This window comes from Scyliorhinus canicula, chromosome 14 (genome assembly GCF_902713615.1).
Source record: "Scyliorhinus canicula chromosome 14, sScyCan1.1, whole genome shotgun sequence".
Lineage (NCBI taxonomy): Eukaryota > Metazoa > Chordata > Chondrichthyes > Carcharhiniformes > Scyliorhinidae > Scyliorhinus > Scyliorhinus canicula.
In genome coordinates, this window is record NC_052159.1 from 4,223,016 (window position 1) to 4,236,369 (window position 13,354).

The 13,354-nt window shown below is 44.0% G+C and overlaps 1 protein-coding gene across 1 annotated transcript in view; it reads right to left on the reverse strand.

Annotated features, from left to right (window-relative positions):
• Positions 1-679: 679 nt before the first annotated feature.
• pgm2l1 (phosphoglucomutase 2-like 1) overlaps positions 680-13,354 on the reverse strand; it is a 174,181-nt gene continuing 161,506 nt past the window's right edge. Inside the window, exons 13-14 of the mRNA XM_038818972.1 lie at positions 8,296-8,429; positions 680-5,471 (exon numbers count right to left, since the gene is read on the reverse strand). Of these exons, the coding sequence (XP_038674900.1) occupies positions 5,372-5,471; positions 8,296-8,429 (234 nt within the window). The 3' untranslated portion in view covers positions 680-5,371. The remainder of the gene's footprint in view (positions 5,472-8,295; positions 8,430-13,354) is intronic.

Consider the following 13,354-nt stretch of genomic DNA (forward strand, 5'->3'; position numbering starts at 1 on the left):
GCACATGACGAGGATGCATTCACCCTCCGCAAAGCCTCAGCCTATGTCCCAGCCCCCTGCTTCTCTCCCAACTCCTCCCCCAGGCACCTTCCCACTTCATCAGTTCCTTGTAAATATCTGAAACCTTCCGTTCCCCTATTACGTCCTCCGTCAGAAGCTTATCTCGCAGCACCGGAGGCGACAACACCAGGAAAGGCAGCACCTCTCTTCACAAAATCCCGAACATGCACCTAAACCCATTCCTCTTCGGCAACTCAAACAATTCCTCCAGCCTGCAAATGTGCCCCCTATAAACAGGTCCCTGAAATCCTCAATTCCCACCTACTGCCACTCCCCCTATAAACAGTTCCCTGAAATCCTCAATGCCCACCTACCTCCACTCCCCCTATAAACAGTTCCCTGAAATCCTCAATGCCCACCTACCTCCACTCCCCCTATAAACAGTTCCCTGAAATCCTCAATTCCCACCTACTGCCACTCCCCCTATAAACAGTTCCCTGAAATCCTCAATTCCCACCTACCACCACTCCCCCTATAAACAGTTCCCTGAAATCCTCAATGCCCACCTACCTCCACTCCCGGAACCTCGCATCCAGTCTCGCCGGCACAAACTAGTGGTTGATTCAGTTAATAAATTAACAAATATAGTGACGTTTGATGCAGACAAATTAGGATTCTCTTTTGAGTTTTGTTCTTTATAGACTTTAATTCATAAACAATATCCATAAATAAATATACAACTATTATTTAACATGAGAAGTGCAAGTTCTTATTAAATGACTGCTCCAGTCCATGGGGCTAAAATGAACCATTTCAGACGGTGTATAATCCATTGGAGCTAGTTTGAATATCCACAAAGCTCCGTTTAAATCCAAAACCCAGGTGAAGAGCCAGGATAACCAACACTCAGTTGAAAGAAAACAGAAGACAAGGTAATTCAAATACTTTTAAAAATATATAGATTGCAGAAGGAAGAGGAGGCTGAGGGAGGGAAGGAATTTTGAGATTAGAATGAGTTTGGAGTATGAGACATTGCAATAAGACTGGTTTCAACAGAAGCTAATTTGCAGGGAGGATGCTGGAGTAGAAACCAACATGGGAAGTGTGGAGGAGTTCAGGCTGTAGCAGCATCAATAAACACAAGTATGTCCAAACTGCCACACTTACTGAAGATGTGTATGTATCATTCAAGCCCAGTCATATTGAGTACACTATTAATTTCAGGTTGTGTTCAACATGTGGCCACAAGGATAAATGTGAGTAATTGTTCACAAATCTGAAGTTAAGACATAAATGGCATCAGTGAAACTTACCATTAACCCCAAGCACTCGAGCAGCCCATCTTAAAATAGTCATACAATTGAAAGCAGGGTCTTTATCATACAATCCAACCAAAACACAAAACATTGTGTGCAGATTTCCCCAGGCAGTACACAGTGAGGTAATATCACTACGACAGTCCATCACAAACACAAAACAAACATAAAGAGGCAAAACTCCAGCGTTTGCAAATGGAATTGTGCGTATATAGAATTGCAGCATGAGCTCAAAATCACACACAACAGTGAGATAGAATAATTGTACCCTTGGGCTGCATCCACATTGTGTTTAAATATAGCCAGGATTTTAAGTGGACATTTTGTTGATTAAAGTAGTGAATAAGAAGGATTCTGGGCAATGCAGCGTTAAGGACTCCCTCAGCAGGCTCTGTGTAGGTTTGGAAGCAGTGTAGGACTTCTTCATCTTCACATGCAAGTCTGAACCTAAACTAATGGTTAGTATCAGTGTGTTGTAATGTTGCCTAGCTGCTTTGAGGAGAGCAGTACAAAGCAGGATTCCTTCTCCAGCAGACAGAAAATCTAGCAGCAGGTCAAAATGCCCACAGAACCTGCAGCAAAGCCAGGCCATGAAGATTGCAAACTGCAAGGGCAGTAGGTGTTTGCAGTGGCTTCAGAATTGAAGAGTAAAGCACCCCAGCATTTCCCCCTGAAACAGCATCTGAAGGGGTCTGGCTAAAATGCAAAACTGAGATCTGACTGAAAATCTGCATTTTTTTGACAGATTCAAATATCGAGATTGGAAAATGTTGACTTCAAACACTGCCACAACTAAAATCTCAACTACAAGAGTAAGAAAAAACAGGAACTGGACAAAATGATTGGAAGCATTTGTTTTCCCTAATATTTGTATATACAAGCCAATAATCAGATGGCTCCCACCACAATTCCAGTTCCAGTGAAGCAATGTCAATAAAGGGAACAGGAACATGGAACACTAGAGAATGGAAAAGTCAACAAACATTTCAAAGTGCAAGACCTTCCCTATGCTTCAATATTATTGATATATTGAAAACAAATCCGCCTTCCTCTCCCTTAAAAATCCTAAAATAAAATATTGTTAAAGCTTTTTGTTTAAAAACACTATACGGTATGGTGACGCCTAACCCCTTTGTCTTCTCACAAATCAGCAGCACGGTTCAATTCCCGTACCGGCCTCCCCGAACAGGCGCTGGAATGTGCAACTAGGGGCTTTTCACAGTAACTTCATTAAAGCCTACTTGTGACAATAAGCGTTTTCATTTTTGTTTTCATTTCATTTTTCAAATCTTCACTGTATCATTTTGGAAAGTCACTTGCTCAAACCTACACTGGGCAAACGTGTGCACAAAGAGATTATAGGTCTAAGAGCAAGTCAGTCAAATTGCCCATATATTTTTAAGGAATGAAGTTTGCAGTTGGAATTTAAAAAAAATTCAAAGTACTACAGGGTAATTGTAATTTTACAGCTGATTGCAGACTGGGCACAATTTGGATTCCCGAACCTTAGAGGACTGGTTGGTGAAGTCCGTGGTCGAGTTTCTTCCTGCCGCTCCCTTTTCATGGGATCATACAAAACAGGAGGAGGCCATTCACTCACTGTGCCAGCTCTTTGTAAAAGCTCTCCAATTAAGCTCACTCCTCTAATCTTTCCCCAAGTTTTCCCTCACCTTGCTGTGGACAGATTCATTGACACAATGCACTTGCTGAAACCTCATCCATGTTGCATTCTTGTGCCAAGACAATCAATGTCAGCGGGGGTAATGGCCATGGGTGTATCACACAGGTACTCACTGATGTGTGTATACATATTTCTGTTAGCTGTCACTGGACAGCCGTCAGAAATAGGATTATTTTCCCTTCCCTAACTCAGGGAGGGAAAATTGTACCACCGTTTTTGCTATCCTACTTAGGATTTGCAAGGACAGCACAGAGCAGGAACCAACCTTGGACCTTCTGAACTGCATGCCATAGTCAGGTGCAGTTTTTGCCCACGGTGGAGATATGCAATTCGCTTTTTAATTGAAGGTGACTACAGTTTACAGATTAACATCTTGAAGAATGAAATCTCCCTTTTCCAGAGTGTAAAATAACAAACTTTTAAATGCAAAATAAGACTTTTAGTTCATCCAAATGCACATCTACGCAAAGAAATAAATAAAATAAATATTCAAAGGCTTTGGTTAAAATGTACAGGTGGGTCTAGAATCTCACCCACACTCAACTCAAACATCCTCAGCAGCAGCTTTCCACATCTGCAAACAAAACTACATTTAGTACACACACACAGGCACACACACATACACAAAGATATGGACACACACTCACCCACCCAAAACAAGGACACAAGCACCTGCTCTCAATTCATGGATACATGCACTTGCTCATACACACAGACACATGCACTTGTGTGAATTTTCACAGCAGGAAGGAGGTACCAAAAAAATACCCTCCTATAAACAATGGGTGTGATTCTACGGCGAAGCAGTGCCTGAAAAGCAGCTCACTACGGCAGAGTGTGGCCGATAGAAGCTGGGAGACCCCATTCCCAGGATCACATTGATCTCGCGAGATGTTCCGATGTAAATCCTGCCCATTGTGGGTGGGTCACTTTTTAGCAAATCTGCATATTGGAGTGAGACAGCTAGTCTCAGTTTAATGTGCAGATTCCTGAGGTACCTGAGGTTTTGTATCAATTTCCTTTGCCTTGGAGACCTTGGGTGGGTGCCGTTCAGTACTGTTCTCTGGGTGGCACCCTGGCATTGCCAGGGGCTTTGGAGGTAGGGTTGCTATTTAAAATGGCGTCCCAATCTCTCGCTGCACTGAGGAGTTCTGACGAGTGGGGCTCCACAGTACAGAAAACAGGGCTAAGCCCCCATCTAAGTGACGTTTTATAGCCTTGTGTTTCTCAGCACTGCAAGTGCCAGGAAACATGTGGCTAAACACACTCGCAATGGGACTTTGTTTCCAATAGTTGAGTGAGTTAACACTGCTGTTTACAGTGCCACACACTTGAATAAAGCAACTAGCCAGCTAGAGTCAGGGTGACCACTCAGATATCTGAAAACTGGATAAAGCCTGTTGCATAATCCTGGGTTATACAAAAGGCTATGTCCACAAGCGAGACAGTCAGTTAAGTATCTGTGAGACAGTTGTTACACAGTCATGTGGACTGGGGAAAGAGTTGTCTGGCCTCTTGTCCTCATCAATGAGCAGTCACCTTGCTGTGAAATTTGTTTTAAACAATGGAAAGTGAGGCAGACAATGTGAAGAGGCATTGCTGTTGGGAGCAACTAAATCAAGGCCACACAGTTCCCAATAAGACAGGCAGGAAGAATCACTATTTACTCATTCACCTTTGCTGTGTCTGGCATGGAGAGAGTCAACAAAAAAATAAGTCTCACGAAGAATGGCAAAGAGAAGGACAGTAAATATTTGTAACACAAATACCCCTTAAGTTTACAGGGTAAAATGTTTTTGCAAATTCACAAAAGGATCAAAGAAATAGGAAGTAAGAGAGGAGGGTTCCAAAGTTCCCCAGCATGTTGACACAGCAATAACATCATGGAGTGACTTCCATTATTACTTAAATGCTTATAATGGTACCAGATTAATCTGCACATTTAGAATACTTAATCTATGCTGCAATACTAGGGTTATGTCTGGCACTTGTAAATAGATCCTCCACAATGCAAACATTGATTGCATTAACCTGCTCTCAGGCCATTTTGTGGGACTGGATTACTTAATGAAATTTCTAGAAAACAACAGCAGCTACATCAAGTGAATGAACACACAACACCAAGTAACAGAAAGCAGACGTAAAGTTGCAAAAACTTCCTGACCACAAAGACAGACAGGTTGAAGCTGGTTGTTTTCCAGGAACATCACATGGCTTTTAAGTTGAAGTTGTCACACAGGAAGCTGGTCAATTCTGTATAAACCTGAAAATCTTCCCTTCCAGCTTTTTAATGTAAACAGGTCTGGTAGTTTTTGCTCCTCACTTTCTTGTTCCGACACACACACACACGCACACTTGCTACTGCAGACTCAATTTAAACACGAGTAATCAGACAATTCTTCTCCGGCTCGAGGAAGTCTTTGACCATTGCATCAATCAGTTTGTTGAGCTCTTCAGCCAAGTAGTCTATGTCACTGGAAATGAAAAGCAAATTGGAATTACTTTTAAACCCAGCTGCAAACTTGGCCATACCCTGAACAAATACAATACAGGGAAAAGGGAATATATGCTCAATGGAAATGCAAAGTTGTGGAGAATAGTCCTTCAGGGCTCCAACACAAACAGCGAGATAAAACCATCAAATGTGAACAGCATTTTGGGTTTTAATAAACAGGGGCAAAGGCTATAAAAATAAAAGGATACATTTGTTCAATGGTTAGGCTATAATTACCAGCACTACAAGCAGCTTTGAGCATTGCATTATAAAAAGGATATTAAAGTCAGAATATGTACAGTTTAGATTCTAATACTCCGGAAAAGAAAACTACAATTATGAGCAGAGATACTTGTACTGTGATAATAACCACTAGAGGAATAAAATGTAAGAGATTTAAAATGAATGTATTGATGAAGTGAATGGAGAAAGACTTTCTCCTTGTGGGTGGAAGGAGAGGTCATTCAATTAAAACCGTCACTAAAGGAGTGACATGAGGGGTTAAGAGAAATTTCTTCACACAGGAATAATGGGGAATGGGATTTTTTTGGTAAACAGGAGTGATTGAGACCGAGACTATTGCATCTTCTCAGAGAAAAGTAGATGAACATTTGAAGCATTGGATGATAAAGCATTATGGCCTGCGTGCAGGGAAGGGAGATTAAATTGGAATTGCTTCAGCAGAGAGCTGGCAGAGATGCAATGGGAAAAATTGTTTCTTGCGCTGCAAGATTAGTTTGTTGGGGTCAGCACGGTGGTGCAACATGGTAGCTGCAACACTGGGCGCGATTTTCCAAAAAATGTTGAAGTTAATTTGTGGTGGGTTTTTCAGGGAGTTTCCCGTCGGCATTGCTGCCTCACGGCACCGAGGCCCCAGTTCGATCCTGGCTCTGGGTCACTGTCCGTGTGGAGTTTGCACATTCTCCCCATGTTTGCATGGGTTTCGCCCCCACAACCAAAGATGTGCAGGATGGTGGATTGGCCACACTAAATTGCCCCTTAATTGGAAAAAATTAATTGGGTACTCTAAATTTAAAAAAAAGATTAGTTTGTTGCATGAGGCAGAGTGTGTAATCCTAGGCTCCAGCTTCCTTTTATTTCACTGCCATATCAGCTTATTTTCACAGTAATGACACCAAAATCCAATGGGATAAGAATGATGGAGTAGTGAAGACAATGCCAAAATCATTTCTGGACTTATGTTGTGGGATCAAAGTTTGCATTATACAATATTTCCAACACAGAAACAGACCACTCAGCCCAACAGGTCCTCATGCTCCACACGGGCCTCCACATCTCTTCATCTCACCCGATCAACATATCCTCCTTTCTCCCACATGCTTTCCTAGATTCCCCTCAAATGTATGTATCCACTTCAATTAACCTTCATTTCACATTCTCCTGAATTCCCGATTTAAATTACTGGTGACTATCGTACATTTGTAGCCGTTAGTTCTGGACAATGTGGAAACAGTGGGTACGATTCTCCGACCTCGTTGCGCTCAAGAGAGAGCAGAACATTGCCGGAGAATCTCGGGAGGGTCCTCCAGCGAACCTCCCGACAACATCCATGCCTCGAGAGATTCACCATAGTCCCGCGAGACTTCGGAGTCGGAACCCTGCCCTAAATGGGCGGGACCGAAGGACGCTTGTGGAAGTACGCGGCCTCTTTCAATTCGCCAGCCACCCGAGGGAGGCGGCACCCGGGGGCCCCCCCCGGGGCCATGGAGACCCCTGGGTGGTCAGGGTATGTGGTCCCCTGGAATGTAAGCACCTCGGCACTGCCCAGCTGGCACCTTGGCACTGATACTCTGGCACTGCCAAGGAGCCCAGATGGCACTGCCAAGCCAGCAGGAACACTGCCTGGGTGCCACTGCAAGGGTCAGGGGGTGAGGGGGGCCATGACCATGAAATTAGGGTAAGTACAGGCCTCCGGGTGGTTGGTAGGTGATAGGTGGAGGTCCTAGAAGGAAGGGGATGCTGCAAGGGGGCTTGTGGGGGCCTGAAGAGGGGGGACCTCCAGGGACCCCATAGCAGGGTCTCCTCACTTAGGATGTGTGTGGTAGTGTCCATGTGTGTGGGGGGGTGACATTGCCCATGGGTGGACTCACTTAGAGATCAGGGCACTCTTTCAAAATGGCGGTTTGATCTCTGAATTCAGCTCCCCAGTGCTAACAAAAATTCGAAGTGTGGGCTAAACCAGGGAGAAACGTCCCAGGGCCCCAAAAAGTGTCATGGAATAGCAGTGGGGAACTCGCCGGCAGAGCCGGCGGGAAACTTACAGAAAAACCCACCACAAATTAACTTTGACATGTTTTTGGAGAATCGCGGCCAGTGTCTCTATGTCTAACCTATCATAATCGAAAAGACCTCCACCATAATAGCGGAGAGGAGGGTTCGGAGACAAAGAAGCCAAGATTCAGCTTTTTGAAAAGTTGCAGCTACCAGATCTCAACTGAAATTTCCAAGATTGTGATCAATAGACTTTTATTTGGCAGGTATTTCAAATGATCTGTATCAAAGGTGGTGCTGAAGTTGAGTTATAGATGGGCTATGGTCAAGCTGAATGGCAGAATGTGCTCTTCAGAGCTGAATAGATACCTTCAGTTCCATTTTGATAACAAACCCATTATGATGTCAGATTAATTTGATGCAAACGAACATGGTGGTGGCTACCACTCCACCCCTGGAAATCACAATAGTATTTATGCAGCATTTTAAGCTGTTTATGGTGGAATGGAGAAAACTTAAAGGTGGGAACACTCGTTCTGATAAAGTCGAGGCCACAAACAGACGTCACTAACCTCTGGCCTGGTGGTGCACAGAACTCAGCATAGTATTTGATCTTTGGCTCCGTGCCACTGGCCCGAAGAGTGGCCACACACCCATTCTGGAAGGTGAAGGTGATCATTTGACTGCTTCTACTTACAGGAAGCACCTGTCATGGAAAAAAGAATAGTTTTGGTTTGGCAAAACCAGGAGTCTATAAACTTTGTACAATTACAAAGAGCACATGGCATAGAACAGGCTCTATGCTCCACTTGAATCTCTTCCTATCTTTACCTCTTCTTTATCAGCCTGTTCCCTCTTCCTCATGTGCCCATCTATTCTTCCCCTTAAATTAATCTAGATTATCTAACACATTCTTACCACTCTTTTGGTAAAGAGCTTTGTTCTATATTCTCTATTGGATTTTTAAAAATATTCATTCGCGGGATGTGGCGAGACCAGAATTTATTGCCCATCCCAAATCGCTCGAGGAGGTAGTGGTGAGTTGCCTTCTTGAACCGCTTCAGGCCATGAGGTGTAGATACACCCACTGTGCTGTTAGGGAGGGAGTTCCAGTAATTTGACCCAGTGATAGAGAAGGAACTACGATATATTTCCAAGTCAGGATGATGAGTGGCTTAGAGCAGAACTTCCAGGTGATGGTGCTCCCATGTAACTGCTGCCCTTGTCCTTCTAGATAGTAGCAGCTGCAGGTTTTTTAAGGTGCTGTGTGAAGTGATTTGGTGAGTTCCTGCACTCCATCTTGTAGATGGCACACACTGCTACTACTGCGCGTCGGTGCTGGAGGGAGTGAATGTTTGTGGATAGGGTGCCAATCAAGTGGGGTTCTTTGCCACAGTATTTTGATGGCTGGTGCAGTTCAGTTTCTGGTCAATGGTAACCACCCAGGATGTTTATAGTGGGGGATTCAGTCATATTAACGCCTTGATTATCAATGGGCACTAGTTAGATTCTCTCTTCTTGGTGATGGTCATTGCCTGGCACTTGTGTGACACAAGTGTTACTTGCCACTTGTCAGGCCAAGTCTAGATGTTGTCCAGGTCTTGCTGAATTTGGGCATGGACTGCTTCAGTACCTGAGTAGTCGTGAGTGATGCTAAATATTGTGCAATCATTCGAAAACATCCCCACCTCTGATCTTATGATGGAAGAAAGGTGAAGATGGCTGGGCCTAGGATACCAACCTCAGGAGCTTCTGCAGTGAGTCCTGCAACTGAGATGATTGATCTCTAACAACCACAACCATCTTCCTTTGTGGAAGGTATGACTCCAACCCATGGTGCTTTTCCTCAGATTCCCATTCACTCTAGTTTTCCTAGAGCGTTTTGATTTCATATTCAGTGAAATGATGCCTTGCTGTCCAGGGCAGTCACTCGCACTTAACCGTTGGATTTCAGCTCTTTTCTCCATGTTTGGATCAAGGTTGTAATGAGGTCAGGAGTTGAGTTACCATGGCAAAATCCAAACTGAGCATCAGCGAGCAGGTTATTGCCGAGTAAATGTCACTTTATAGCACTGTTTTTTAAAAAAAAAATTTTTAATTAAAAAAATAAATAAATTTAGAGTACCCAATTCATTTTTTCCAATTAAGGGGCAATTTAGTGTGGCCAATCCACCTACCCTGCACATCTTTGGGTTGTGGGGGTGAAACCCATGCTAACACGGGGAGAATGTGCAAACTCCACATGGACAGTGACCCAGAGCCGGGATCGAACCTGGGACCTCGGCGCGGTGAGGCAGCAGGGCTAACCCACTGCGCCACCGTGCTGCCCCTACTTGACAGCACTGTTAATGACTCCTTCCATCACTTTACTGATAATCGAGAGTAGACTGATGATGCGGTTTTTTAGGCAGCACCTTCCAAACCCACAACTACTACCATCTAGAAGGACAAGAGCAGCAGACTGGAAGCCCATCACCTGGAGGTTCCGTCCAAGTCACTCACTTGGAAATATATCACCGTTCCTTCACTGTCGCTGGGTCAAAATCCTGGAACTACCCTCCCCAACAACACTGTGGGTGTACCTACACCTTAGGGACTGCATCGTTTCAAAAGGTATCTCACCACCACCTTCTGAATGGGCAATAAATGCTGGCCTAACCAGCGACTCCCACATCCCACAAATGAAGTTTTAAAAAAATTAGCTGGGTTGGATTTGCCCTGCTCTTATTGCACAGGGCAATTTTCCAAATTGACAGGTCGAACCTGGTGTTATAACTACACTGGAATAACTTGGATAGGGACGCGAAAAGTTCTTAAGCACAAGTCTTCAGTACTATTGCCAAGGCCCATAGCCTTTGCAGTTTCCAGTATCTTCAGCCGTTTCTTGATATCAGGTGGAGTGAATCAAATTGGCTGAAGATTGGCATCTGTGACTCTGGGGCCTCTGGAGGAGAGCGGAATTTCTTGATGACTATCTTATATTGATGGCCTATTGCTGTTTATCACATTAGAAACAGACTTACATAGAACATAGAAAAATACAGCACAGAACAGGCCCTTCGGCCCACAATGTTGTGCCTAACTTCTGTCCTAGATTAAGAACAAATTAATCTACACCCCAGCATTCTACCGTAATCCATGTACCTATCCAATAGCCGCTTGAAGGTCCCTAATGTTTCCAACTCAACTACTTCCACAGGTAGTGCATTCCATGCCCCCACTACTCTCTGGGTAAAGAACCCACCTCTGACATCCCCTCTATATCTTCCACCCTTCACCTTAAATTGATGTCCCCTTGTAATGGTTTGTTCCACCTGGGGAAAAAAGTCTCTGATGTCTACTCTATCTATTCCCTTGATCATCTTATAAACCTCTATCAAGTCACCCCTCATCCTTCTCCGTTCTAATGAGAAAAGGCCTAGCACCCTCAACCTTTCCTCGTAAGACCTACTCTTCATTCCAGGCAACATCCTGGTAAATCTCCTTTGCTCCTTTTCCAAAGCTTCCACATCCTTCCTAAATTGAGGCGACCAGAACTGCACACAGTACTCCAAATGTGGCCGTACCAAGGTTTTGTACAGCTGCATCATCACCTCACAGCTCTTAAATTCAATCCCTCTGCTATTGAACGCTAGCACACCATAGGCCTTCTTCACAGCTCTATCCACTTGAGTGTCAACTTTCAAAGATCTATGACCATAGACCCCAAGATCTCTCTGCTCCTCCACATTGTCAAGAACCCTACCGTTAACCCTGTATTCCACCTTCATATTTGTCCTTCCAAAATGGACAACCTCACACTTGTCAGGGTTAAACTCCATCTGCCACTTCTCAGCCCAGCTCTGCATCCTATCTATGTCTCTTTGCAGCTGACAACAGCCCTCCTCACCCTCCACAACTCCACCAATCTTCGTATCGTCTGCAAATTTACTGACCCACCCTTCAACTCCCTCATCCAAGTCATTAATGAAAATCACAAACAGCAGAGGACCCAGAACTGATCCCTGCAGTACACCACTGGTAACTGGGCTCCAGGCTGAATATTTGCCATCCACCACTACTTTCTGACTTCTATCGGTTAGCCAGCTCGTTATCCAACTGGCCAAATTTCCCACTATCCTATTCCTCCTTACTTTCTGCATAAGCCTACCATGGGAAACCTTATCAAATGCCTTACTAAAATCCATGTATACCACATCCACTGCTTTACCATCATCCACGTGCTTGGTCACCTCCTCAAAGAATTCAATAAGACTTGTGAAGCAAGACCTACCCCTCACAAATCCTTGTGTGTCCATTCTATCAAAACCTGTCATAACTTTTAAACCTCTATTAGGTCACCCTCAAAGTCTTCACTTTAAGAGCATAAAAAGGAGACATCAACCATATTCCATCCTTTTCTGATCTTGTAGTTCTGGTTTTACCCTCGTATATCATTTCTCAACCCTCCTCAGTCCCTCAATATTCTTTCTAGAACATGGCAAAAAGAACGGCACATTGTACTCCATGTGGTCTAACTAAGGAACCAAACAAGTTTAGTATATTTTTCTACTTTTCCATTCCATCCCTATAGGAAAAAAAATTGAATGTTTGTTTGCTTTTTTTTTTACATCCTTATTAACCTGCATCATCAGTCTTGTGATTTGTCTATTTGTACTATTACAGTCCTGGACCAGATCCAACAGTGACTAGGATATTGAACAGAAACACCAATATTTTATTTTAATTGTGTAAGGCTGTGAGGAAAGGATACCGCTCTCCAGGAATGATTTCACACAAAATAGGGATTTGGTATTTTAAAACAACATATTACTAACCCAGTGTTAAAATATCTTTCCAACATCACACAAGCAGATAGCTGACAATTACCCCTTAAACAATGCTGGTCCAAAGATGTGCAGGTTGGGTGGATTGGCCATGATAAATTGCCCTTAGTGTCCAAAATTCTATGATCTATGATTAACCTAGGACAAAAGTTCGGCACAACATCGTGGGCCGAAGGGCCTGTTCTGTGCTGTATTTCTCTATGTTCTAATACAGTGACACAGTAACCCTTAACTGCTATCTTTACTCCCACTCGAACAACAAAATCATCTCAGATCCCAATCCACTTTTAAATACAGTTAGCACTCAGAAATACTTGCTGTACAAAGATGCCTTTCTCCTTTGAGAAAGAGAGGTCTTTTGAGTCTGCTTTAACGAAAAGATCTGACATCCTGTCAGAATAATGCAGAATCTCTGGCTGTATTTGTTCAGAAACTTCAGCTTGCCTTCCAGCCAAAAAGCAGAAACTCTGAAAACCCCCCAATACGTGACTGATTCAACCCCGACTCCTTCCATTAACTACATCATCTTACTAAACTGAACACTAAGGGCGCGATTCTCCCAAAACGGGAGAAATCGTAAGGCTGGCGTCAAACCCGGGCGGGTTTGACGCCAGCTCGCCCCTTCCCGACCGGGAACCGATTCTGGTCCCCGGTCGGGGCTAGCAGCCCGACGCCGTAAGCTCCGGCATCACGGGCTTAACGAATTTCGTTAAGCCCGCTTGCCGGAGTTAGCGCCGGCTGACGCGTCATATGACGTCAGCCGCGCATGCGCGGATTGGAAGACTCCAACCCGCGCATGCGCGGA